At 38.7% G+C, this 27,288-nt stretch overlaps 1 protein-coding gene across 13 annotated transcripts in view; it reads left to right on the plus strand.

The window, feature by feature from the left end:
- SIPA1L2 (signal induced proliferation associated 1 like 2) overlaps nucleotides 1-27,288 on the plus strand; it is a 236,308-nt gene that overhangs the window by 147,591 nt on the left and 61,429 nt on the right. For all 13 annotated transcript variants that reach the window (XM_054483216.2, XM_063671127.1, XM_054483235.2 and 10 more), the window contains 5 exons: nucleotides 1,887-2,061; nucleotides 6,105-6,208; nucleotides 14,296-14,453; nucleotides 20,418-20,994; nucleotides 24,678-24,952. In XM_054483216.2, coding sequence (XP_054339191.1) covers nucleotides 1,887-2,061; nucleotides 6,105-6,208; nucleotides 14,296-14,453; nucleotides 20,418-20,994; nucleotides 24,678-24,952 — 1,289 coding nt within the window. The remainder of the gene's footprint in view (nucleotides 1-1,886; nucleotides 2,062-6,104; nucleotides 6,209-14,295; nucleotides 14,454-20,417; nucleotides 20,995-24,677; nucleotides 24,953-27,288) is intronic.

A 27,288-nucleotide genomic window follows, 5' to 3' on the forward strand; every position in this document is an offset into this window, starting at 1 on the left:
GTATTCTGCAATATTAATGGTGGACTCTGATTACAGCCAGGGCCAAATAACTGGGGAGCTGAAATCCTCTTCTCACAGCGAAAGAGAAGTCAACTAACATCGTTGTCCATGATGGGAAGTAGTCATTTTCAGGCCACGTTTTAGTATTCATATAGATTCCAACAATCACAGATGTCACCAACATCTGTATAATAATTGTTAATCATAATAGTTTCTCTAATGCACTTTCAGATCCTGAAATTCTTCTGAGTCACTCAGGAGCAAATAATGTTTACAATAAAATGAGGTTAGGCATTTTTATTGTACTTAATATTTTTTGAAGATGATTGTCTATTCTCAGTAAATGTGGTATCTCATTGATTTGGATAATTGAGTTGATCAGAAACATTGATTGCTCAATCTCTGGGTGAATAGAAATTTTTCTTCTTGACCCTACTAAAGTAGTAGCTCAATAAATTCATAATGTTAGGTATTGAGTAGTGTATGCACACCATCTCATCCCCACACTCAAGGTACAGATCATTTTCCTCGCTATGTAATTAGGGATCTCCTGACCTTGACAGGGTCCCAAGGCCCATGAACTGCAGTGCCATAGCATCCACTGGTATAGGTAGCTGATTCAGTCAGATTGTAAACAGATGATATTTCCTTTTATAGTCTTCTCATAGCACTTAGTCAAGATCAGAATACATTCAGAATATATGGGTAGTTGACTCTACCTGCTCAACTCTAAGTTTATCCAGCATGTGGTAAATGTTTCCTGATGTCTGCTGAGGTCACCCAGGCAGATGTTGCATGCCTTTCTTGCATAGTATGTTGTCATTAGGTAATAATATGGATGAGACTGCTGTCATCACTTTGCTGCTCAAGGGAAATGATTATCATTTTGCCTTATTTTACTAAGACAGTCAGCTATGAATTTTGATTAAAGGTTCTGTTTTACAGCTTGATAATAAAAGTGAACAGTGTTGTGGATTGATGTCTTTGGGGAATTGGCGATGTCTGATAATCTGTCAGCCTTTCAGGCTCAGATTGCTGGTAGTAAGAATAAGAGCTCTGATTGCATGAGTGAGAAGTAGTTCCTCTTTGGGGGACATAAGAAAGGTATGAAAATGCCTCCAGTTTCTTACTGGCCTTGGGAGGAAGTCCCATGGCTTCCAGCATGAACCTGGCGTTGACTGTAAGATAGGAGGATTACAGCAGGAGCTCCTCAATTGCTATTAGATTCTTTGTGGTACACTGTATATTTAGCAGATGTTTTCAAGATAGTAAAAAATGTAACAAATGAATATAATTGTAAGCCAGAGTTACTTTTTTATGGCAACAAAACATTTTAATGTTTATATACATATATCATAATTTCCATTGGAATTCTGCCCTTACCAGACCTTAATTTGATTTGTTTTTTCCTTATAGTCTTACATATTTACGAGAAATATATAAAATTTAGATAAAGAAATAAAAGGTATTACTGGAGAGAAACACTTCAAAGTTTATAGCCTTTTTTTCTCTCCGACTTAGAAGATAATCCTAATTACTATATGAAGTGCGTAAGATTAAGTATTTCCACAGTTGTATTTTTAAGTAGATACTTGAACCTTGACTTCCTATCCTTTTTGGAAACCTGGCAAATCCCACATGGCCACAGCCATACATTTAATTTGTTAGGGTTTCTGACATGTCTTCAGCTGTATTCTGGGGTTTCTGGGTTATTATTTGTAGCATCTCACACAGTGGCAGTTGCCTACTCTTTTGCTTATTCACTTATGGGAATTGTTCTGGCATGCTTTCCTAGAACAATTCTCAGCTTCTGTAGTTTTAATTTTACTGGAAGTTAGCTCGTCTGATATGCTTTGCCAAGTAATTATATTTCTCCCCCATTTCAGCTGAGCTTTCAGCACAAGATCGGGATCCTTTATTGCAAAGCAGGCCAGAGCACAGAGGAAGAGATGTATAACAATGAGACGGCGGGACCAGCTTTTGAAGAATTCCTTGATCTTCTGGGCCAGAGAGTCCGACTGAAAGGATTTAGTAAATATCGAGCTCAGCTAGACAATAAGAGTAAGTTTAATGTTTGTGTGTGTGCACATTTTTAATTCTCCAAAGGTAGGCATGCTTCATAAATCCAAGTAAGTGATCACATGCCCTCCTGTTCCCAGCCCCAGAAGCAGCCTAGAAAGCTTATTTGGAATAGAGTTTAGATTTCCTCAGATGAACAAAGGAGACACATTTCTCAAGAGGTATGTGCTTCACGTTGTAAGCTCAAAGGGTCAATTCTTTTTCCTTTGTAACACCAGCAGAGAGATTCCCCAGTGTTTCATGAAGAATCGTTTAATATTTTCTTCTTTCTTTTACCCTAACCTCTTCTATTACACCCTTGTTTCAGTATACCAAGGACAAGCACTGCATTTATTTCTAAGAGAAAAAATATTAACACATCCATTCATGCTGTTATTGGGCTTATTTTGTTCATTTCCAGATTCATGATGTTAACCAGGGAGGTGGAACAGTGATTAAAAAGCTAATGCGTCTTCACACAATATCCCCTTATAACAGACTAGCACATGTACCCCCTGGATCTAAAACTTAAAAAAAAAAAAAGCTGATGCATCTTATTGTTCAAGGATTTTATTTAGATCCCCTTGAGTGGGACACCTACTAGCTGTACAGTGGCAGATTGACTGGCCAATCCAAAACATGGGCTTTATGCCCTCCTAGGATGCATGAATTTTTCTAATATCTACACATAGATAATCATGTTTCTCATGGTGTCTATAAGTTCTATATATTTTATCTTTGTGCTGTTATTTAGTTGCTAAGAGTATCTGAAATACCAGGCAGAGTAATTTGATGTATGTTGGAAAATTCTGCTTATTATCAAACAATTAAGTGTTCTCTCTTTGAATGAAAAGAGATGAACAGATAGTCTAAACTTGGAGGATCTGAAGGAGCTTCTTGCCCCGACTCCTAGTAGGAATGGTGAAGTGGAAGTTTTCTATGTGGGAGCGTCAGGGTGGGGCTGAGCTGGGATTGGAACCGAGGTGGCCTGATGCTGTGTCTTCCTGCCTTCTATTCTCCTTGGTCACCAAGCTCTGTCCCCAGGTCTACTCAACTTTGGGACTATCACTGATATTCCATCTGGATGAGGGTGGTGCCTATAGTGAGTTCTGTTTTTGGAAGTAGCAGGTACAGGATAGTTCACAAGCCCCTGCGAAGGTGTAAACGCACACATGGGCCCCCTAGTTGTCCTCTACACACGCCAGGGCTGGAGTTTGACTGTTAACGTTATATGTATAATGCCCATGCCTCAGAAATAATTCATGGTACCCAAAATATGAATATCTATATATTTTAAGAAAGACGAATGAGACCTTTTCTGATTTTCTTTTTTTTTTTTTCAAACTCCTCTTTTCTGTAAAGAACCATTCACCCCCTAGAGATGCTGATATTCTGTCCTTAAGGATGTCCCTCCAGGAGAACCACTGCTGATGTGAACTCTTATTACTGTGATTGTGTGTCGTCTCTCTTCAGTGAATTGGACTGAGAAAACATTTAAAGAATTTCTGATCTGTGTCGTCTGTAAAACTACAACATAAATAATCCAAGTATTTTCCTACATATAGAATTGACATTGGCTTTGCATTTTGATGACATAGGCCTTATCCTTGATACGCTGCAGATGTAATATTAAGCACCTTAGCTTAAGGAGATGAGAACATAACAACTAGAGTTTGATATGTTGACTTTAATAATAAATCTGTAAGTTATTTTTATGAGCAAGGCATTCTGTGAGATGCAAAGAAGTCTGGCATTCTTTTAGTAGAGAGGAGATACGTAAGAATTAGGTGTGGGAGAATGGTCAGATAAAAATTATGTCTTTCGAGGAACAAATAAAAATCTTTCTTCTAGAATTTGGGGGACTTGAGTTCTGGTTAGAACTCTGTCTGCCCATAAGATTTAGATCAAATCTGGGCCTCAGATTCCTCACAAGGAAAGTTCAGGATGTTGGGCTAGAATATCTGGGATTTTCCTTTCACCTCTAAAATGGGTTGTTTCTCTCTTGAACACAAAATGAAATGGGATAGGAACATAGGGGATTTGAGCCACTAAGATGCTCTGTTAACTAGAGCAGAGTAGAGAATCCCAGCCATGAAAAGCCTTTATTGAGCTAGGTGCAGAGAATGATAAAATTGATAGCCTGTATCCCTTTTTGAATAGAAATATTTATAGCAAACCCCAGAACAACAAGCCTTGTTAGTCTACATTCTCCATTACCTTGCTGATGTTTGACATACAGACTTTCAGAATATTTAATTTTAGAAATTCTTCTTTTAGTATGACTTGAGAAAGACATATTATTATCACATTTTAAGAAGTACATCCCCCCCCCGCCCGCAATGCATCTTTGTTTCTTCCTTGCAATTTCCTAAATCTGAAACCTGATATCAGTCAGCATTTCTCTTTCTGAATTTGAACCACCCCGATAGCAGTGTTGTGATGGGTGCCATTGAACATACCAGGCCTTCTCATCATCTAGCCTTTGGTTTTGTCATCAGTGAGTCCATTATTCATTGAAGGAGCATCCATCCTGCCCTGGGACTGTGCTTGCTCACATCCAGAGCCACGTTCACTGTCAAGGTTCTGAGCCAAGAGAATTAAAATGGAATGTTACTTTCTAAGAAGTCCTTTGAAAATAACATGTATGTGTTTTTAATGAATAGTTAAAAGGAATTTTTTTTTGGCAGGGCTGATTTATATATGACTTTTTAGATGAATATTCTCTCCATCTGTAAATTAATTTATTGGTAACTATATGTAAACACTAAGTATTCGCCTTATTCATGAAAAATGCCTTTTATGAATGTCTTTCGGAGCATCTAAGAACTCTATAGGATATTTTTTCTAGAGAGTTTTCAGGTCTGTTTCTGAATTGGATATAAATATTAGAAAGAAAGACATACTATAGGGTTCAGAAAGAAAATATTAAGTCCATGAAGGTTGAATGTTTTCGTGTTTTTAAAGTAAAAATTTAGATTTTTTAGATTAAAAAAAGATGAACTCAAAATGACTACTTAGAGGTTTCCCCAACAAACACAATGGAATAAATGATGTTAACAACACTGTTTCTTGTTGCTTAAAAAGTAGAGAAATGAGACTGTATAGATCAAGAATTGCCAAAGAAATTGAATTACATTTACATTTTCCTTTTTGTATATCTTTTTGTCTTCATTATCCATGTGCAAAAACTCATTCAGAACTTTACTCCAAAATTACTTAAGTATTTTATAGTCAGCAGGTTAGTTTCAATGTGTGAAACTCTCAATCTGAGATACTGTTATTAATAATACAGATGGAGTTTGAATTTACAAAGAATCATTCTCCTTTTCAAAAGATGAATAGTTTTATGATTAATAGGGTTTCAAATGTCATAGTTTTTTAACATATATGTCACTGGATAATATACTGTAAGTGATCACATTCATTCTCCATATTCTTCATGTGATGTATCACTGTACTTCCTGTTGAAAGGGAAAAAAAATAATTACATTCAGGGAAAGATATATTCAAAATAACATTTTTTGTTCTCATTTCCATATTCAATCAATCTTATTTCATTTTTCTGGGTTCTGGAAGATGAAGTGCCAAGAATAACTAAGAATTAACTGTAAACACACACACACACACACACACACAGATGCGTTCAGGCCATCTACCAGTTTGTCACGCCCTTCAGATAATTGCACCCAGACCTGCACCAGCTTCTCTTCTCCACTGGTCACCTGTGCACTTGGTGGCAAAAGCACTTCGCTTTCAGTGGATCACCTAAATCCACACTGTGAGGGCAAGAACAGAGAAGAAAAGTGAGGAAACTGAAGGTGCAGTAGAAAGCAGTGGAGAAGGAAAGGAGCCCCGCAGTCCACAGTCCTGGAGCGGGAGGTGGTAGAAACAGTGCTTGATGAAAGCTGGATGGGCAGCATCCAGATTCTGGTTGGGTAGAGCTTGGTGTTTTTTGTTTTTTGTTTTTGCAACAATAACCTTTTAAATATGAAAGCACTAATTTTGTAGTGGCTTACCTTGCTTCTGTAATTCATCTTTGTTTTCAGCTGATTCCACGGGCACGCACTCTCTCTATACCACATACAAAGACTACGAACTCATGTTCCACGTGTCAACCCTGCTTCCCTACATGCCCAACAACAGACAACAGGTATGTCCTCCCCAGCCTGGAGCTTTTTACCCTGAGTATGAAATCTGAGGTGGGCCCACTGATAATATTGATGCATGTAGAACTTGCAAAGAATCAGTGAGGGTTTTTCTTGAATAGCATTAATCATCTTTGACTCTGATCATTTGGAAGTATTTGGGCTTTAAAGGGCATATTGTTGCACTTTTTTCTTATAAAACTTAGAAACTCTTCTGCACTCACATCTATTGCTTGCTAAGCAAAATCTTTTCTTAAGAGAAACTTGTCTCAACTATGTTAATTACGAAAAGGCCAACCGTGTTGACCTGACTTCAGTTTTTGTGTGTGGGTAAATAGCTTATTTATAGAGAATACTGTTTGCAGTTGTTACTGGTGCTATTTTCAGCTGTTCCTCTCCATTTCGTTTTTGTTGTTTTAAATGGATTTACTGGCCAAAATTTCTTGACCCTTTTAAAGAGAAAAAAATCAGAGTGCATCATGCTTTGAATACAGCCACTCAGTAAGAATTAAGAACCTTTGAAAACTTGAATGATGCATAAATCATTGTAAAATAATTTACATTTTGGTATAACTTTGAGTCAAGCAAGTTTTTTTTACAAAGATTACTAGAAATTATGGCCATTTTTATCTTACGCTAGAAATATTTGAAATGCTTTGTCTACTGTGAGCTTGAGAAGACTTGGAGGATCACTTGAGATAGGAAAGGACCTACTTTTGGGATAGAGCATCTATGGGATACCTAAGGCTCCATTTCACATCTTGTTTAGAATCTTCTGGGCTCTGCCCATGTTAAGCTGAAGATTTTTTGAAGAATATTGACTGCTTGAGTTTCTGAATATTTGTTAAAGAAAGGTTTGTGAATTACTGGGATCTTATAACTGATTCATTGACATAATTTAATTTTAGGGATTTGATTGTATTTAGGTTAAATCCAGAGTTAAAGTTCGTTTTCACATTTAGAAGACAGTTCTCTGGATGTCACTTAACTGATACTCCTTTACTCCAAATATATTAAAGCACCAAGGACTACATAGGAATTGCTCAATAGGTATTTGTCAAATGAGTGAAATTTGTCACAGAGAATTTTTCCTTTTTAAAAAACACTCATAAAAGTATATAAATTTAGTCTAATTCTGCATTTTTTCCCAAAGAGGAAACCAGCCAACTACCTCCCCTTCTCCCATCACTAGTTGGAAGAAGCCCCTTAGCCTTAGATCGTCCAGCTAGGATGAGAAAGCAGGCCCCTGACCCCCAGTCTCTTCTCATGGTAATTGCTAGCTGGATTTTCTTGCCATTTTCCATCTCATACTTATCTCAATCCCTTGTCCTTTCTGAATTTTCTAGTGTTTTCTAATAATCATAGTTCTTCCTACCACCTTCAAAAAATCTATCTTTATATTACACATCTGTGTATTTTTAAACATAGACTTAAAATCATTAGATCACATGTATGTATTTATGTATATTTTAACCTAAGGGATTTTAGCTCTCAAAAATTTATTTGCAATAATGCCGCACAGATTCACTGGATCTTAAGAGGCTTAATTTAGACCAGGACAGTTGTCCAGCAAATACTTGTGAATCATTCAGTAATTAAACTCTGTGGGAGTTGTTGCTTAGAAAACTGATAGGGGTTACTCAAGCCAAGAAAATCTGTCAGTACGTTAGCAGAAATAGAGCCAGTGACTTTTGACCCCTGTCATCGAGTATTCAAACCACAAAGCCTTTCCAGTTCCCTAATTACTTGAGTCATTGGACTTCAGGCTGAATTGGCCCTGGCATTTCACATGTGGCAACCTCCAGAGGTTTGAAGTCTTTGCTTTTACCAGAACTCAAAACTGGCTTTCCCGCCCCCTTTCGTTGAAGCATAATCAAAATCTGTAGGCATTAGAGTTTTGTGTACCTGACTTCATTTCACTGAAACTAGCCTTGAAAAAATTGTATGCACAAAAATCAAGACAGCAAAGCAGTGAAAATGTAGATGCAGCTGGGGGGTAGAGGAAGATGTGTGTGTGTTAAACTTCCCCAACTGGAAGGTAAAAGAAAAGTCCCTGTAAGTTGAGGCTATACATTACAAACTCGTGAAAGCTGGGATTTGTATCTGTTTTGTTCCCTGAAGTGTCCCTGTGTGCCCAGAACAGTATCCAGAACATGGTAAGAAGTCAACAAACATTTGTTGAATGAATAATGAATGAATGAGTGAACCTTTCTTAGGAGATAGAGAATTAGGCAAATTAATGCATGTAAAGCACTTAAAATAGTTCCAGGCATAGAACTAAGTTTTAGTTGTTACTGTTTTATGATTCATTAGATATAGAGCCAGTCGTATTTTGGATGACCTAATTTGCATTTTATTTTCCTGTCTCCGGTCCTAAAGATCTATTATGAAAAACTAAGACTCTGAATGGTTAAGAAAGTGAGAGACTAAATTTATCAATTATTTCAGAAAATTATTTTTTGACATTTAATAAAATATTTTGCAATCACAGGTTGTCACCAGAATGTTCTGTTTGTGGATAAATAATGCCACTTGCAATCTTGGGACATGTGTTTTCCAAATTTGTTAATGAGTTGTATTGACTCCGTTTCTCTCACCCTCGCCGTCCATGCCCACAAATTATGTTAATACCAAAGGCAGAAATGTCTGAAATGACCAGCTGGGTTCGTGAGTGCAATTTGAAGCCACAGGACTTAGCAAAGTTAACTGGCCCCTACATGAATTGTGCCTGTAACCTTGGCTTCTTACACTACAGTTGGTGACCATTTAACTGGTCCAGACTCGTCCACATCAGATCTAATTTCTTGTGTTCCTTCTTGTAATAAATCAAGCTGGATGCCAATTCCAAGATGTATTAAAAGTCTTCAGAGAGTTTACCACAGTTGCAAAAGAGCTTTAATCTTTGGAATGGTCTCTGACTCTTGCGTAGAAAAACTCACCAGACCAAAAGAATGATTAAGAAACCCTGCTCTTGGAGTTATTTTCTCTCTTCAAAAGTTAAGTCCTGCAAGTCTCTCTGCATCTGTCTGGCAGTCCATCCACTTTTCCCAGGGCTGTCTTCCCCTGTGTGCTTTCCTTCTGCTTGCCCTGGAGACAAGTCATGGTTAAGCCATCGTGGGATGTCATCAGTGGGAAGAACTTCACAAATTAGCTTTAAACTTCACTTTGGCAAAGAAATTCTTTCTTCAAAGTAGGCATATAAAGTAGAGGTGCCTCAGTGCCTGGCACACAGTAACCTATTTCTTTTTTAATGTATGCGTAACATGTTAGCTGCTCTGTTGGGAAGGGGTACCTGACACCTCGTGGAGGTATCTAATGAGTAAGACCAAGCCCCTAGGTTTCTGAGATGCTAATTAAAGGATACTGGTCTTACTCTAGTAATGGACTTGACACCAAAGAGGTAATGATGTTACATTTGGGCTAAGCCTGGAGCCCTTTTCTCCATAGTGGGTAGACTGATTGTAAGCTCCTGCCTTAAAGAGTTTGTGTACTTCCTTAAGTCCCTAGTTGGTGTTGCTAAGGACTCATGTAAATACTGGAACAACCTGCCTCACTAAGTGCTATGAGCCCTTGGGTCCTGCCTATACTTGGGTTCGTCTATGCATAATACTATAGAATATTTTGGAAGGATAAAATGCTTACTTAGCTTTCCATGAGTAGCTTTATTCCCAGACCCTAAGTAGGAGCATATACCTATACTATATCACAAAGATTGTTACTTAGAGTGAGGGTTGGTATTGCCTAGTGTCAGAAAGAAGAAAGAGATATTTATATCTTCATAATCCTGTTATCTTTACTTTGTTACGAAGTCATTAAAGATCTGCATTCTTAGATTATTTTGTTTCTTCCTTTGCAAAGTGTTCAACATTTCTTAATTTGTTTGTACATTTACTGTTGTTATTGGTAAAATATCATAATTATATGAAATGGTAAATCAGTGACAAATCCTTCAAACATTAATTAAATGTAATATCCTCTTCTTGCTCATCAGAAATAAGAACAGTTCACTAACATTCACTTTTTTGCAGGAGGTGGGCAAGACTTTTCTTTCTTTTGTATTTATGTGGTAAGGGTATACGTTACTCTTCCTTAGTTATTATTTAGAATGCTTTTCAACATTAACTTTTTCCGTAGGAAACTCTATACTCCTCTTAAAAATCAAGGCATAGTTCTAACCACTAGTGCAAACTCTTGAGTATAGTTTATATGAGGGGATATGTGTGTTTATGTACATGCATGTGTATGTATAAGTGCAAAATTAGGGCCATCTCCCTAAAGGAGGAAAAGCCAGCCCTCCGGGTGAAGGGGAGGAGCTTTCCAGGCAAGAGATTCGGAACTGCAAAGTTCCTTGGGTGGGAACCAGTTGTTCTGTAGGAGGGACAAGATGCTGTCTAGATGGTAAGGAGCAGGTGATGAGGTCAGAGAGGTAGGAAGGGATCAGTCATCTCAGAGGAGTCTTTGTCAGCCCCCTTTTTAGTAACAGGATTTAGATTCAAACCCAAGGACCAGGATTGAGAACTTGTATGTGTTTAGAGAATATGGGTTTGCTTCTTTCTAAAGACCTTCTCTGGAGACCTGCAGATGACCTTCCTCTTCTCTGACTCTTACGAGCTTCTGAATCATATCCCGGTTGTTCTCTTTCATGTTGTACAGCCTGCTTTCTCCCAGCATTAGGTGCAAAACAGTTTGTTTCTGTCTTACTGGGTTAAAAATAATAATTTAACAAATGAACCCATATACATAGAGGCTAGCAGATACTATCTAATTCAGCTTTCATTTTTCACCCAAGTGTGCTGTCTGATACTTATTTTCACTTCCTGGTTTTTTTCTTCTCAGTTTGCTTTTTGAGTTTTTTCCTATCATTAAAAAAATTTTTTTTACTGATATATAATAGTTGTACATATTTTGGGGTTACACACTGTATTTTGATACCTGCATACAATGTGTATTGATCACATCAGGGTAATTGGCGTATCTATCACCACAAACACTTATCTTTGTGTTGAGAACATTTCAAATTTTTTTGCAGCTGTTTTGAAATACACAGTAAATTGCTGTTAATGACAGTTTCCCTACTGTACTGTCGAATAATTAGAACATACTCCTTCTATCTTACTGTATTTTTGCACTAAATTAAAACTGGTCTTGTGAGATCCCAGTTTGTTTAAGGAACTGAGGCTAAACCTATGGCCATATATGGTATTTCTGTAGCATCTGTCTGCTTTTGCCATGGAATTGGGTGAAGACTCGCATTTTCTCTTTCCTTCTCATAACAAGAGCTTATTCCTGTTTCACAGCTGGAATCGAGTGTTAGAAATTTAGTAGAAATGACTATGTAAATCTATCTAATACAATATTTATTAACTCACTGTTGCAGTTGAAAACACTAATAAGTTGGTTCTCTTGACATCACTGAAAATTGTCATTAGCTTTACATACCTGGAAAGAAGTTCGCCCCAGAAGACGTCATTTGTACAATTCCCTCAAACAAATAGTACCGTCAGGTTTTGCCAGGCTGCGTTTGTTTGTGGTTTGCCATCCCTTTTCCCCATTTACAGACTCTGATTGTATAGAATTTCATTGACCAGTTAGAAAAAAGCATAAACTAAATACTAAAGAAAACATTTGCCTTTAAGAAGTTCAAGAAATTACTTATTTCATGTTTGACTAAGTCCTAAAACAGAAAAATGAATAATATTTCTGTTAATTTTCCAGATATTTTCTTTAGTCTCTGAAGCAAATTCAAGCATCCTATTAATGGATAGTGTTCATTTTTCTTACTATATTCTCCTTCAAAGAGCTTTAGATTTTACCCTTCCTAATGAATCTTCTTTTTCCCGCCCCCGGTCGTCTATTTTTTTCCCTGCAAAGTGCATTATGTGGCCATGGTTAAATTAACTAGACTTTTGAAAACATTTTTTGGCCCATTTTACAAAGCAAAAGAATGTGTCTAGAAAGGGACAACAGTGGTTTGGCGTGTTGTCAAGGTAACCAGACTTTAACTTGTGCTTTAAATAGTCCTGTGGTGAAGTATAGAATCAGACCCAACATGTTCCTTCAGGAGGAAAAGAAATTGGATAGGAATAACTGTGCAATTTGTTGTTGCAGTCTCAACAGCCATGAAGCACTGACTAACAAGGCCCTCCCTGCACCCTGTGTTTAATTGAGAGGGCTGGCCAACATGAAGCCACACCGGCAATTACTCAGGAAGTAGGAGGCGCTGAACTCACTGCCTGGCCTTGGCCAAAGTGAGCTCCATCTTTTGACAGTCTGAGAATTCCTGTGTTTCAAGGGCATTAAATAAAGTAGAGTATGAACTGCTGTGTTTTGTAGTCTACAGATACATTGAACACAATGATGGGCATATTTTTAAAAACTATTCCTGATTTTTCCTTGTCTCATTGCAATACATATGAATCATGTATTTCAATTTTTGGAGAAAAGAGTAAAGAATGTCCTTGCCAAAGATAGTTTTCACTGATTATTTACATGCATTTGAAATGGCACATTTTAAATATCTAGCAAACTTTTTAAAAACTACATATTTAAATGAGGTGGCTCATTGGGTGTGTATTATGATGTATTAATGTATGTTTCCAAACTTCACTCAGACAGTAAGATGATTTTTGTGTGTTTATAACTTTGACCATGGGGATTTAAGTAGGAATTTCTCAGCATATGAATCAGCAATTTAACTGGCCTGTAGAAAACTCTGAAAGAATGAACATTTCATTCCCACTTTTCCAGGCCTTTTATCATGCTAAATCACAAGTCAGGGACCTGACAATGAAATCCTTTTTGTATCTGAGTTTAAAAGGCTTTAAAACTTGAACTTAATGGTCTTTACTTGGAATATGCGCTGTAGGTGCCAAATAAATTTAAGGGTAAGGTCGTGGTCTTTCATATTACTAGTAAAAAGAGATTTACTATCTGAGATTGTCACATTCCAGCAATGTCATCACCAAGTTGTGTAAGGATTGTTTTATGTATTAAAACTGAAGATCACAAACTTTTGAGAGCACAAATCTATGCCTTCACTTGCATAAGCTTACAGAGTGCCTTTATGTGGATTTATTGGCATGTGTTCTTAGGAAAGAAGTGGTCACAATTTTGATGCATAATGTGATGTGTCAGTAAATGTATATTTGGATTATTTATTTGTTAAACAAATGTGTATTGGGTACCTCCTTTGCCTGGCACACCATTAGAAACTAGGAAACTGAAAGTCAGTATGACACTTCTGTGCCCTCATGAAGGTTATGACCTGATGCAGAAGAAGTAAACCAACCATTAGGAGACAGTACAACAACCAGTGTAATAGAAATGGGCCTGGGAAATAGGAAGTTTCTTTCAGTTGAGGTGGGATCTACAGAGACAACTGCATTGTCTGGGAGAAACCTGGAGGGAAGGGGGCATTCTTGGCAGAAGGAACATCAAAAGTAAAGGCGTTGGTCAAGTGTTACTGCTCTGAGCGTCATTCCCCCTGCCAGATTTGTGATTTATAAAATTACAAATGACTGGGCTTCTGGTTGTTAATCCAGTTGAATTCTGTGTTTCTGAATTGCATTTTAAACGGCCAGGGTTCAGTTAATTGGTTTGTATTATTGCTCACCAAAATGACAGTGTTCTGTATTTTTGTTGCAGAAATGCACGTTACTTTACTGTGGGAGCACAGGATACAAGCTGAAGCCCACCAGTGTGATAGTGTAGGACCTTTCAGCAAACTTGTACCCTCTCTTGGACTTTGTCTTCTAGAGCTTAAACTACAGCATTTCTCAAAGTGTTGTGAGCTCTAACATGCTATTATTTTAGGGGTTTAAAAAGAGGAACTGGATAAAGACCAAAAGGAGAGAGAGTACGAATTGAATTTTAAAATAAAAGAGATAGACTTAAATATTTAGGCTTTTCTTTCCGCGGGTCTTTTGGATGAAGCCCATTTTGCTTTTTCTATGCCAAATTTAGGAGCACTGACTTCCAAAGAATGACTGTGCTTTTTAAAAATCACTCCTTCAAATTGAAAGATGAGTGAATTGTATATATATTTTGTTTTAAAGAAAAACTTATTTGTAACTCTTCACTTTCTTGACCACAGCTACTGAGGAAAAGGCACATAGGAAATGACATCGTCACCATCGTCTTCCAGGAGCCTGGGGCACTTCCTTTTACTCCAAAAAGCATCCGGTCTCACTTTCAGCATGTCTTTGTCATAGTCAAAGTGCATAATCCATGTACCGAAAATGTGTGTTATAGGTGAGTCAGTCATCCCTGATCTATCATTCTCCCAGGTTTATTCCAACAGGGCGTCTTTTCCCAAAAATATCTTTGTTTGCCAATTATTATTTCCAACTTTGTGATTTTCTAATTACTCAGACACTTTCTGTAAGAAATAATTGCCTTCTTCCCATTTTACCCCCTTGAAAAAGTGAAATGCCTATAGCACTTTAAAATGGTGGATTACACATTTCCTCTGTTTTTCTCCTAAAAACTTGAGCCAGAATCAATAGCTTAATTGGTATCCTCCTCTGAGTTGGATGAAGTGGCTGGTTAAGTGCTTATCTAGGAGAAGTAAGTATTGTGGCAGTAAAACATTTCTTTTCATCAAAGATCTTGGATCTTTGCAGGGCTGCTGAAACAAGGAGTTGGCACTTGTTGGGTGACTTCAAAAGGCCACATGTGTGCCTTGGAATCCCAAGACTGGCTCTGACAAGGCCTGCTTTTATACTTAACCGCTACTCCCAGACTCTGTCTTAGGAAATAACTGCAGCCAAATGATCATATCATGTGGGGCATTGGTAAAACAATGGGTCTTTGACCAGAGTTTGAAGCCAGCTTTACCGCTTTGTGTGGCTTACTTTATTTTTCTTAATATTTGATTCCTCATCTTAAAATTGAAGATAATGGTAATGATAGTACCTACTTCAGTATGTTATGATGAGTAAATAGCTTAAATTATGTAAAACACCTGTTAGAGTTCCTGACATTCGTCCAAGTTTATTTTCATTTATCATCTTAAAACAGTAATTGCCAATTCAGCTGCCCACTGGGCCTAGTTTGGAGACATAACTATTCCTTGTAAGAAAGTGAAGACTACAGAGCTTGCTTCCTAAAGGCAAAAGAGAAATTAGTCTGTATGTGAGAAGTTGCCATTTTACATCCCACCCTACAGATGCCCAAGCCATTTTAGAACAAAGTCTGAAAACCAGCAGTTCTTACCCTGAATTTTACCTCCCAGTTGCCTTATTAAACATAGCCCTGGTCTATGGCTCTACTGTGCTGTGTTCTAATGCAGTACACCTGGCATCTCTATACTTTCCTCCATAGTCATTCTTACACACATCTGGGTTTAAGACCACTGGCCTAAATGCTCAGAACTACTTTTTAAAAGTGATATTTGAAAGAATATGATATCTACTCTATACAAATGATAGGCTTAAAATAGATAATATTGGTACAAACCTGATGAGTTGGCCTTTTTTTCCTGGGAGCTCATCCAGCAAATGGTAATTCTGAAGAATAAAATGAACCTTCCTAATTGGATTGGGAAAACTGAAGTATAAGGCTTTATTGTATTATATTTGGTGTTATTTGTTGGGTGGCTATTTTTAGGTCAAATTGAGTATTTTAAATTACTTGCTATCTTTATGCTCATATCATGAGGTAGTTCATCAGCACAAAAAATTGTAAAGATAGGCAATACCTGTTCAATTTATTTCTTTTAGGTTTTCTGGTTTTAATTAAACAACTCTGTTTAATTAAAAAACTGAGTTGTTTAATTAAAACCAGAAAACCTAAAAGAAATAAATGTTTTTGAATCTAATTAAATGTTTTGAATGTATTTAATTAATGTTTTTGAAAACACCACAGAGATCTCTTACATATAACAAAGTACATTGCCTTATTTTTTCTGTGATAAAGATACTATATGCCAGTCATTCAAAGATGGAGTCATTGGTTTTTAAGAAACCACATTGTTATTACTAAATTAACCTTTACTAATGAGATTCAAATGTAACATCAGTTCAAGTGCCTAACATTTTTGGAAGTGCTTCATCAGCTTCATTGATCTTGCTTAAAAACATCACTAGTATTTCTTAAAGAATCAATAATAATCTTGAGTAATCCTGTAGTCACATGAATTCCATAACATTTTATAAAGCTGTCCTTACTCTATCTCATGGAATAAGGTTGGCATGCCCTCATTTTCTAAAAACACCTTATTGGTCTGTTTCATGTGATACTCTTCTAAATATTCCAATGGAGAAATAAATTTATTAAAATAATTTCCAAGGAAATGATATAGTCCAGCTCTACAGTTTTCTTAAATTTTGCTATGTCCTAATCCAGAGTGGCAAACTCCCATGAAAGCTGTTTTTCTCCTGAGCTTTGTGCAGGTGTTGAGTGGCAGCGTATTCTTGCTGACACGGACCCACAGTGCCAATGCCGATTCATAGGCCTTACAGCTATCAGAAGGGTCTGTGCGGTTGAGATCACCTTCTCTAATGAAAATCGTGCAGCCTGTCAGGTGTACCTGCCTGAGCAGAAGACCACACTCCCACCCTACAGAGGGAGTCAGGCCTCCCCCATGAGCGCAGCAGAATGCTCGAGCAGTTATGCTGGGTCCACTGGAACTAGGAGAAATGAGGCAACACCCCCAAAGCCCCACGAAACATCTCGCTTTTAGCCTGATAATGTTTAAAAAGCAGACATAACAAATTGCCCATTTCTTTATAAAAGACTCTTTAGTTTGTAGCCAATGTTAAGCTAACTTTCAGGGATTTATGTTTTTATGTACTTTCCAAGATAAACTTTGCAAAATGCTCAGTAACAGAATGAGAAAAGGCTTGGTAGCTAACAGTGAATTAAAAGTGGAGAGATATCTACAGAAAATGATGACTGCCATTTTTTAGAAAATTTAATATGTAACATCTTCTGACAAAAATTAGGTGACAGGGTTAAATCATTTATTAAAACAACAACTATGATAGTAATAGTGACAGTAACAGCAACAATTTGGGTAATAAAAGCTTTACATGCATTATTTTCTATCATCCTTACAATGGGCTTTTGGGTATGATACTATTTTACCCTCCATTTTGCAGATGAGGGCAGGGAGGCACTGAAGGATTAATGTAGTTAGCTCAGTCACTCAGGAGGTGGTAGAGCTGCATTCCCTGACTCCAGGAGTTACCTGACTCCAGTTTGCTCCTCACACCTTTCTTTATTGTCCTTTGGCCAGCAGGCCTTATTAAAAACCTTTCATGCGCATATTAAGGAATGCTTATCTTTCTGTTGGCTTTCGCTGGAGGAGCCTTAAATATCTAAGGCCCCTAAGTCATTAATAAATGCTATCGAATCATTTGGGTGAAATAAGGAGCTCGGATATAAGTTCTCATTTCCACACATTGGGAATTATCTGAATCTGGCAAAAGAATATTTCTTCTGAACTTGACTCTACTTGAAATGTTAAGGATCCTATGAGCTTTTGTAACCAAGGGTCTCTAATTGATTCCCATACCCAGAATATCATAACAATCATGGAATAGCCATGCTTACATTCTGCTGCTTTTCTTGTACAACTTTGAGATGTGCAAGAATACAGTTGATTGAACAAGAATATGGCATACATTGTAGAGAGAACCTGCAATTAGATATTAGGGTCTATAATTGGATACAAAAAGAATTTCTCTAATATGTAATGGAATCACTAAGTCTCTCTTATTCACTATGTGACACCACAGTGGAGCATATTTAGACACAAGAAATTTCCCCTGACATTGTAGCTTCAGTCCCTGACATTGTAGCTTCAGTCCCTGACATTGTAGCTTCAGTGCATGCAAGCTGCAGTCAGAGGGTGGCATGAGATCTACAGAGTTAATGCAAAGAAGTAATGCACTAGAGTGCCAGATGACATTTGGCCGCCTCAGCATTCCATGGGTAAAATACCGCTAGAAATCTGTACTCATCGTTGGAAGAGAGAACCAAATTTAAGAGCGGTGATACATTGGTTTGTCATACCTGATATTTGCAGGGCAGGTTGCAGTGCACAGAGAGACCCTTTGAGCTCATTGACAGTGTAGAGAAGAGAAGCCACAGGGTGTGGTTAGACTAATCACAAGTCCAAACAGGTAGCTTTAGGACCACTCTCCCAGAGTTAACATGGGGGATTGTGGGGGATAAATTAATTCCCAGTCTAGAATGGCCATCCTGAGGATGGTGGTGAGGGGAAAATGGGCCACACCTGATGTAAATCCCTGGCAGCGTCAACCTCTGTGATGTTTTTAAGGACCTTCCCTTCATTTAAGCACAGAAGTCAAGTTCTCACACACACATACCCTCTGGTGTAGTATATATACTACCATAAAGCACCACTAGGTGCTATTGATGAGTTTGGTGTATCTGTCCCAAAGCAAAGCAGTCATTCCTTCCCTTTCGTATCAGTGCAGGCCCCATCTAGCCAGCTGTCTGTCTTGCCACTACAGGTGGTTAACTCTGCTGAAGAGGTTGCAGATTAAAGCACACGTGGGAGAGCCTGCGATTTTTCTAAAGTCTAACCAACCACATTTCAGAAGAGGAGTTTGCATCTGACAGAACAAATTTGGACAGAATGTTTTTATTCCTTAATTTACCTTTTTTAGAATTTTCCACAATGATGAAAACAAAACAAAGATTGCTTCCTTTCTTTACTCCAACATCAGCCTGGGCAGATGTGGGATTAGTACAGATTCTTGGTCTGTGGTAGCTACTCAGTAATTGGGGTGCTCTCAGTGCTGCCGGTGATACAGGATCCATTCGTTCACTTACTCATCTTAATCTTTCCTTTGTTTTTGTTTTTGTTTTTGTTTTGAGATGGAGTCTTGCTTTGTCGCCCAGGCTGGAGTGCAGTGGCGTGATCTCGGCTCACTGCAAGCTCTGCCTCCGAGGTTCACGCCATTCTCCTTCCTCAGCCTCCTGAGTAGCTGGGACTACAGGCGCCTGCCACCATGCCTGGCTAATTTTTTTGTATTTTTAGTAGAGACGGGGTTTCACCCTGTTAGCCAGGATGGTCTCAATCTCCTGACCTTGTGATCCACCCGCCTCGGCCTCCCAAAGTGCTGGGATTACAGGCGTGAGCCACCACGCCTGACCAATCCTTCCTTTGTTAATTCATTAGTCCGCTCTATGATTTATCTTATGCAGAAAAGGATATGAGATAAATAAAGCAACTCTCTGATGTAGGGGAGCATTATTGGTTTTAATAGATTATGATGCTCATTATTAACACTATGCATTTGATCTCTTCAGTCCCTGAGATCTCTTAAAATTTTGCTCCCATAAAACCTTCATTTAGATTTTCAAAATGTGATCAAGTAAAGTGAGTATTTCCTTTAAAAAAGTGACGCTTAAAATTTTTGGCCCTTGTAAGTATGATCACTTTGTCCCATGTCACTGAATCCCATGCAGCTAACTTGGGCTAAACCCACTTTGGTCAGAAGTGTTACTGTTTTTCCCAGTGATAACCAGCCCCACAGAGTTATAGAGTGCCATCCTGCTTATTCTGCATGGTGTGGATGTGTTACCCCCGTATTAGTTTGGTAGCACTGCCGTACTAATGCCACAGGCTAGGTGGCTTAAATAGCAGGCTTTTATTTTCTCAGAGTTCTGGAGGCTGGAAGTCTAAGATCGAGGTATCAGCAAGGGTTGGTTTCTCCTGAGACCTCTCCCCTTGGCTTATGGATGGCCGTCTTCTCCTTGTGTCTTCACATGGTCTTCTTTGTGTGTGCATACATCATTGGTGTCTCTTTGTAAGCCCAAATTTTCTCCTCTTATAAGGACACCAATCAGTTGGATTAGGGCCCACCTTAATGGCTTCAGTTAACTCAGCCACCTCCTTAAGGGTCCTTTCTCCAGATTGTGTCACATTCCCAGGAACTATGGGTTATCTTGTCAACATGTGGATTTTGAGAGGGACGTAATTCAGCCCATTACACCTCCTGTCTACTAAGTTTAAAACATTTTGCTTAAACAACAACAACAACAAACCCTGGGTATCCAGAAATTAGGAGAACAAGAACCTGCAGAATAGACCAGTTAAGTTGAAAGTGTGTGTGTGTGTGTGTGTGTGTGTGTGTGTGTGTGTGTGTATGTGTGTGTATATATATATATGCATGCCAAATTCGGAAAGATACATATTATAGCATAGCTCATCTCATTTTGTTTCTGTTTTTACTTCCTCAGTGTTGGAGTTTCCAGATCAAAAGATGTGCCACCATTTGGCCCACCGATTCCCAAAGGTGTAACTTTTCCAAAGTCAGCTGTGTTCCGGGACTTCCTTTTAGCCAAAGTAATCAACGCAGAAAATGCAGCCCATAAATCAGAAAAGTTTCGAGCGATGGCCACTCGAACGAGGCAAGAGTACTTGAAAGACCTGGCGGAGAACTTTGTCACAACCGCCACTGTGGATACCTCTGTGAAGTTCAGCTTCATTACACTGGGTGCAAAGAAAAAGGAGAAAGTAAAGCCAAGGAAGGATGCCCACTTGTTTAGCATTGGGGCCATCATGTGGCATGTGATAGCACGGGACTTCGGCCAGTCTGCTGACATCGAATGTCTTCTCGGGATTTCCAATGAGTTCATCATGTTGATTGAAAAGGATTCCAAGAATGTCGTATTTAACTGTTCCTGCAGGGATGTTATTGGGTGGACATCTGGATTAATGAGTATCAAAGTGTTTTACGAAAGAGGAGAATGTGTCCTCCTGTCCTCGGTAGACAACTGTGCTGAAGACATCAGGGAAATTGTTCAGCGATTAGTAGTAAGTACATGTTTTCTATTTTACCACCATCCTTATGTTTTCAATTCCAGATTCAAAATAACTTTCACTGGGGAGCTGCTACCATGATTATACCAATTAGGGAATGCATTACTATTTCTTACAGATACAGAGCTTAATTTTAAATGCTGGGTCCTTCTGGGGAGTTGTTGAATACATGAACAGTGGAGAAGCAACCATCATAAATCAATTGGAAAAGAAAAGTTAAGCCAACCTGCAAAAGAGAACATTGAGATGTATTTTAGTAGCATTTGAAGGAAAAACAGAAGTGTCTGGGTAGAATGTCTGTTTATGGAGGCTGACATAACATACCTTCCCAGTGGGTAATTAACAACAGAATTGCTGTTGACTGTATGAATGACGAGTCCTATCTGCAGTTTCACCCCTGCATGTTTATACAGCAGGTATTTTTGTTTAATGTGCCAGATTAAATATATTATTAATCTTAGAGCCAGTTTCTTAAGGGAGTTTTTCAGAATTACGCATTAATTTAGAAAGGCTTTTAAAAAGTTAGACTTAAGAAAGATTTTCATGTATGTGATTTTTAGTGCAAAACCCTTATATTTTATCCATGGTGTTCAGTAGTCATATTTCTGCTCCCAGTTTTAACAAAGTAAGAATTAGATTTTAGTTTGAGCATATAAAATAAAGTAGTAAGAATAAACCAAACTATTTCTAGTTTTTATTTTTGGTAATATAAGAAAACAACATGCTTTGACAATAGAATTTCTTGTGTGTAAATCTTCCCCCAAGAGGGATGTAATTTTTTTTTAATTAGAAAAGGTTTAGTTCACTATGGATCATGAAAAAAGGAGAAATTATATCCATTTCTTGCCCCCTTTCCTCCCACCAAAAATATTTCCTCCCTTTTGTTATTAGAGACCACGTATAAGAGAAGGTAAAATTAGGGCAGTGTCTGCTAGCCTTGGAAAAGTAATTTCATTATTTGTGGACTCTATTTACAGTAAAGGGCCTCAGTGTGTTCAACAGTATTATCAGGTATACGTGAGCAAGCCTAGATAAGAGTTTGGGGTGATTAAGTAAATGATTGGTTTATATACCTAGAGAATTGACTTGAGTTATACTGATGAGTCTCTGGATGCATTGTGCTTTTGCTAATTGCAAATACTTCTTTTTAGCATATCCACCAAATCATTATAATCTGTGCTTCTGAAAATACAACACAAATACCACTTCACTAACCACAAAAATGTACTTTCCCTGGATATTTACACACGGGCTTTTATACATTTGCTATTCGATGGACCCCATCCTATTTTCCTAGAAAAGTGTATTGTCAGTGTGACCAAGATGCACAATATTAAAAATATATTTTAGGAATTATATTCTGTGTCTAGGATGACTTGCAACATGAGCTGTTGGAAACAAGCCAGACCAAAGACTGTTGAAGGGATTAGATCGTAAGGGTTGATACAGAGTGGTAGTAACAGAAATGGGAAGAAAGAGAAGAATGCAGTCATAGTGGAGATGTCGGGAATGCCTGCCCGTTTGGCATGGTTAACTCAGTATCCATTCTCAGGTGGTGGAAAGTGGAACTAAAGGTGTCTGTCTTGCAGGTAACGGTACAGGAGCGGAATGAGAGTTTGTTCCTAGAGGGCCAGGCAGGGCTCACTTCACGGATGTGCAACCCATGCAGTTGCACAGGGACCTGCTCTCAGAAGAGTTCGTGCTTGGTTGAATGCTCTGCCATTGCCATCTTGAAATTCTTAATAATTTTTTCATAAGGAGCCTTGCATTTTGATTTTTCATGGGGCCCCACAAATTACATAGCCAGTCCTGGCTAGGCGACTACAATTTTCGTGTGATAATTGGGTCCATGGAAGAAGTCCAAATACATAAATACATGGAGAACACCTTACTTCAGACTTTGGGGATGTTAGGAAGCAATAAACAGAGGGGATAAAGAAATAGCAAAAAGACAAAGTAGGGGAGGTGGCAGGTGATTGGAGGAAATGAGCAGAAGAGCCAGAGCTGGAGGACTCTGGAAAGGCTCGGCCAGTAAGTCTTCAGCTTGATACATGGATGATAAACTTCACCTGATAATCGCGTTGATATTTGAAAGAAGGCTGGGTACATGTTATGTGTCATCTTTTGATAGGATTGCTTAGAACAAAGTTGAAAAAGAAGTGACCAAAATTTATTTGTGTTGTGCATATTACAGAACTACTTTTTCAAGTTTTAAGTTACTTCAGTTCATGACTTTAGAAACATCAATATTCTGAAACGTCATCACTAACTAAAGCCAGCAGTCCCCTTTCCGCATTTTGCTGAGTCGTGAACTGTCATGCCTGTCTGGGAAAAGCTGATTGGCATTGTGTGCACTTGTGGTAACCATGGAAACATCAGACACAGTGGTGATACATGAACCAGCCCCAGTCCCACAGCTGTACTTACTGTCATAGGTCTTATTAAATCGGTATCTGTGTAGTCAGAGCATGTTTCATAGAAATGGAGCGTTCATTAAACTGAAACTTCATACATTGCCTCTGGGCTTTTGGGGATAGGAGTATGATACCTCCCAACTTGAAATTCCCACAGATAGGTGAGGTCATAGTCATCGGATGATACTTAATGAGCCCATGTTTTTCTTTCATTGCATGTAAACTATGCTCAGTGAGTGCTTTTGAGGGCTGCATTAGTGATGCTTTAATGTACCAAGTGGGATGCAAACCACCATTCTTCTTTCATGTTCCTTTTTGTGGAACTGCTGTTGACTCTCTCTCACTCTTGCGTAAGGTACATACACTGAGGCTTCCACTGATTGGGGCTGCCCTCAGCCCCCAGGAGACAGGCCTAGTGGAGGAGAGGCAGCCCATAGGCACAGAGGGTCTGTCTGCTGCCTGCCAGAGCACCATCCTACACACTTGCCTTGTGAACAGATGGCCAAGGAGTCTGGCTGGCCTGCCCCCACTATGGATCTGAATGGTCCTCACCACTCAGGCAAGCATAGGCTGTTGTCTGTCCTCAAGAGAAGGACCCTAGGGGACAGAACACTCCACAGTATGTCCCCAGGGCTGGTGTGTAGAGAACATTTAGAGTTTTCCTAAAGCTCTGACTTTCTGCCATTGCCCTTCCTGAACCTCAGAGTGGGCTCTTAAGCGTTAGCTTTCAAGTGCTTTGGGGTGTTTTTCTTTGTTTGGGATGAATAAATTGTCTAATGGTTTTTAGTGCTTGCTGGTTGAACCTTGTAATGGTCCGCAAAGTCTTTACAGGTTTTCCATTGCAAAAATCCATCTAGAACGATGGGATTTATATGCTTAAAAGCTAAGTCAATTTACCTAATAAAGGAAAAAGGGGAATTATTTGAGCCCATCTGAAGCTCTCAAGCTCTGGGTCAGTGACATCTAAGAAAGCAGGACACCTGTATCAAGAACAGATATGACTTAGAATAAAGAATGAAACCATTGTTGTGCTTCTGTTATTTTCTTTGCACTTGATGCAAATGTTAATTGTGATCAGCTCTGAACTTAAATGTGTCCTTGTCTTGTCACTTGGACAGTTTGAGGAAAAGACAGAGAGAGACGGGCTGGGCTGCGAGGGCCCAAGGGAGAGGGCTGGCGTGGAGGCCCATACGTGCACCTTTGGTAGAGCCCCATGGCAGCTTGGGCAGGAAGGGCATCTCTAACAGTCTCCTTCCCCCTTAGATAGTGACGAGAGGCTGCGAGACTGTGGAAATGACCCTGAGGAGGAACGGGCTGGGCCAGCTTGGCTTCCATGTGAATTTTGAAGGAATTGTCGCAGATGTGGAACCTTTTGGCTTTGCCTGGAAGGCTGGCCTTCGCCAAGGGAGCCGCCTCGTGGAGATCTGCAAAGTAGCCGTGGCCACTCTGACCCACGAGCAGATGATCGACCTGCTCCGTACTTCTGTGACTGTGAAGGTGGTCATCATCCAGCCCCATGATGATGGCTCGCCCCGAAGGTAAGGCGTGGGAGGCCCAAGTAGTGCTCACTCCTCCTTTGCCTCTGTAGCAGGTGGCTGTCCTCAGTGCTCCTGCAAGGTCCTCAGAAAATGCAGTCAAGTGTGTCTTTGTACAATGTTTTGGGATGTCACTCATTCGTACAGTGTTGTTGGGATGTCATTCATTCGAGGAATTGAAAAGGAGTTTTAAAATATGTAATAGATGATAAAAAATAATTTGCTAGAAATTTTAATGGAACATTGACTACATTAAAGCTGAGCTATTCTGACCTAAGGGGAAGAGCACCTGCCTGGCTCTCCTGGACCTCTTATATCTAAGAGGAAATAATTCTGCATCATAGCTCAGCCTTGAGCACATTAAATACTTAACTATTCAGTTAGAATTTCTTCCTATAACATGAAGCCATTGATTATTTAAAAAATATTTAATAGACCAATAGTTGTAGGTATGAAAGAATGTTGAAACAGCACATGTACTCTGTGTGGTAAATACTCCATTCTCAATTGAAGCTTGACAGATGTTGAACTGGTTCAGGGCGTTATCATAAACTGTCAGGAGAAATAGATGAAAAGGAACGGCTAGACTTGGAAAGTTCAGAGGCGGATAGGTGGAGGGCTGAGATAAGAATGGGGTTAGAAAGCAATACTGTTACATTACTAATAGAAAATAATCATGCCCAGCATAAAATATTAGGCCAAAAAGAGAAAGAATGCTAATTAAGAAGGAGCCATTTATTGAGGCTGTGGCCCACTACTTGTGTTAATGCATGACTGGTGGTAGTATCTAGAGCACCTTCCCTCTATCTTCATTCCCAAATGGAGTTCCTACAGGCAGCCTTAAGAGCTCTGGCTTTTGAGAGACAAAGTATGCTTGGAATCCAGGAATTTGCTCTGAGGCCTGGGGCAACTCACACACTCTCTCTAAGTCTCACTTACTCTCTATAAGATGGGATTATTATATTGCCTACTTCCTATGATTTCAATGAAGATGAAATAAAATAAGGTATGTAAAGCACTTAGAACCTTCTGGCGTAATTACCCCACACATTTAATTTAAAAAAATAAAACTTTAGGCTGGGCGCTATGGCTCACACCTGTAATCCCAGCACTTTGGGAGGTCGAGGTGGGCAGATCACTTGAGCCCAGGAGTTTAAGACCAGCCTGGGCAACATGGCAAAACCCCATCTCTTCAAAAAATACAAAAATTAGCCAGGTGCAGTAGTGTGCACCTATAGTCTCAGCTACTCAGGAGGGGAAGGTAGGAGGATCCCTTGAGCCTGGGAGGTCAAGGCCGCAGTGAGCTGAGATCGTGCCTCTGTACGCCAGCATGGGTGGCAGAGTGAGACTGCATCTCAAATAATAATAATAAATAAAACTTTAGCATATTCATTTTAATTTGTTTGATATGAAAAAATAAATTCTTATTATCCAAAGATAGTAGGATCGTTGGGTCTACTTTCTGGACTTACTAACCTAGGTCATGCTCTCTCCTTTCTCTATTTCCTTTCTTCATCCTTTAAGCCAGCACTCTGCATTAGCACTTTCTACAGTGATCTGTGTCTGTACTGTTCAGAGCAGTAGCCACAAACCACATGTGGCTATTATGTACATGAACTGTAGTGCAACTTAGGAAACGAATTTTTCCTTTTAATTAATTTATATTTAATTGGCCACGTGTTGCTAGTAGCTGCCATATTGGATAGATCAGCTAAACCATGGTCTCCTTTTAGGAAAAAAAGCCACTTACACTGTCTTCCTCTATGGTTAATGTGCAAAATCTTGCAAAAATCTTTCTCTATTAGTTATCTTACCATTTGCCTCCAGCCTCACTTTCTGTGGCCTTGTTTCCTGTATTTGCTCAGTGTGTTTATAAAATAAGGATTTAAGAAACTAAGTTTTCTCTGTAGAGTATCAGTCCCATGTTAAGATGTTTCTTATTGCCTTGCCTGATTCTGCCCGGTTGAATCTATCTGCTTTTCCAGAGTCCCATGAATCACATGTACTGCTATGAGTCCAAAGAAAATAAAAAATTAATTTATTAAAAGTGAGTCCTGGAAATAACAAAAGGCAAATCCTTTAGGCCTTAAAAGCTAAAGTACTGTATATGTAAAATTCTTTTATAGTAAATTTTCCAGCATTTGTTAGAAATTTTTTCATACAGTAAGATTTCTGTCTTCCTTAGTAGAAATATAGGTTTTTAATAATTATGATAAGAATCAGTCTTTTATCTGCCTTTGTATCAAGTCTTTTATCTGTCCTAGCAGCCGATTACTATAGAATTGGACAAAAGTGTTACCTTGCGCTTCCTTTGGGTTAAAAAATAACATTTCTTGCCT

This window comes from Pongo pygmaeus, chromosome 1 (genome assembly GCF_028885625.2).
Source record: "Pongo pygmaeus isolate AG05252 chromosome 1, NHGRI_mPonPyg2-v2.0_pri, whole genome shotgun sequence".
NCBI lineage: Eukaryota > Metazoa > Chordata > Mammalia > Primates > Hominidae > Pongo > Pongo pygmaeus.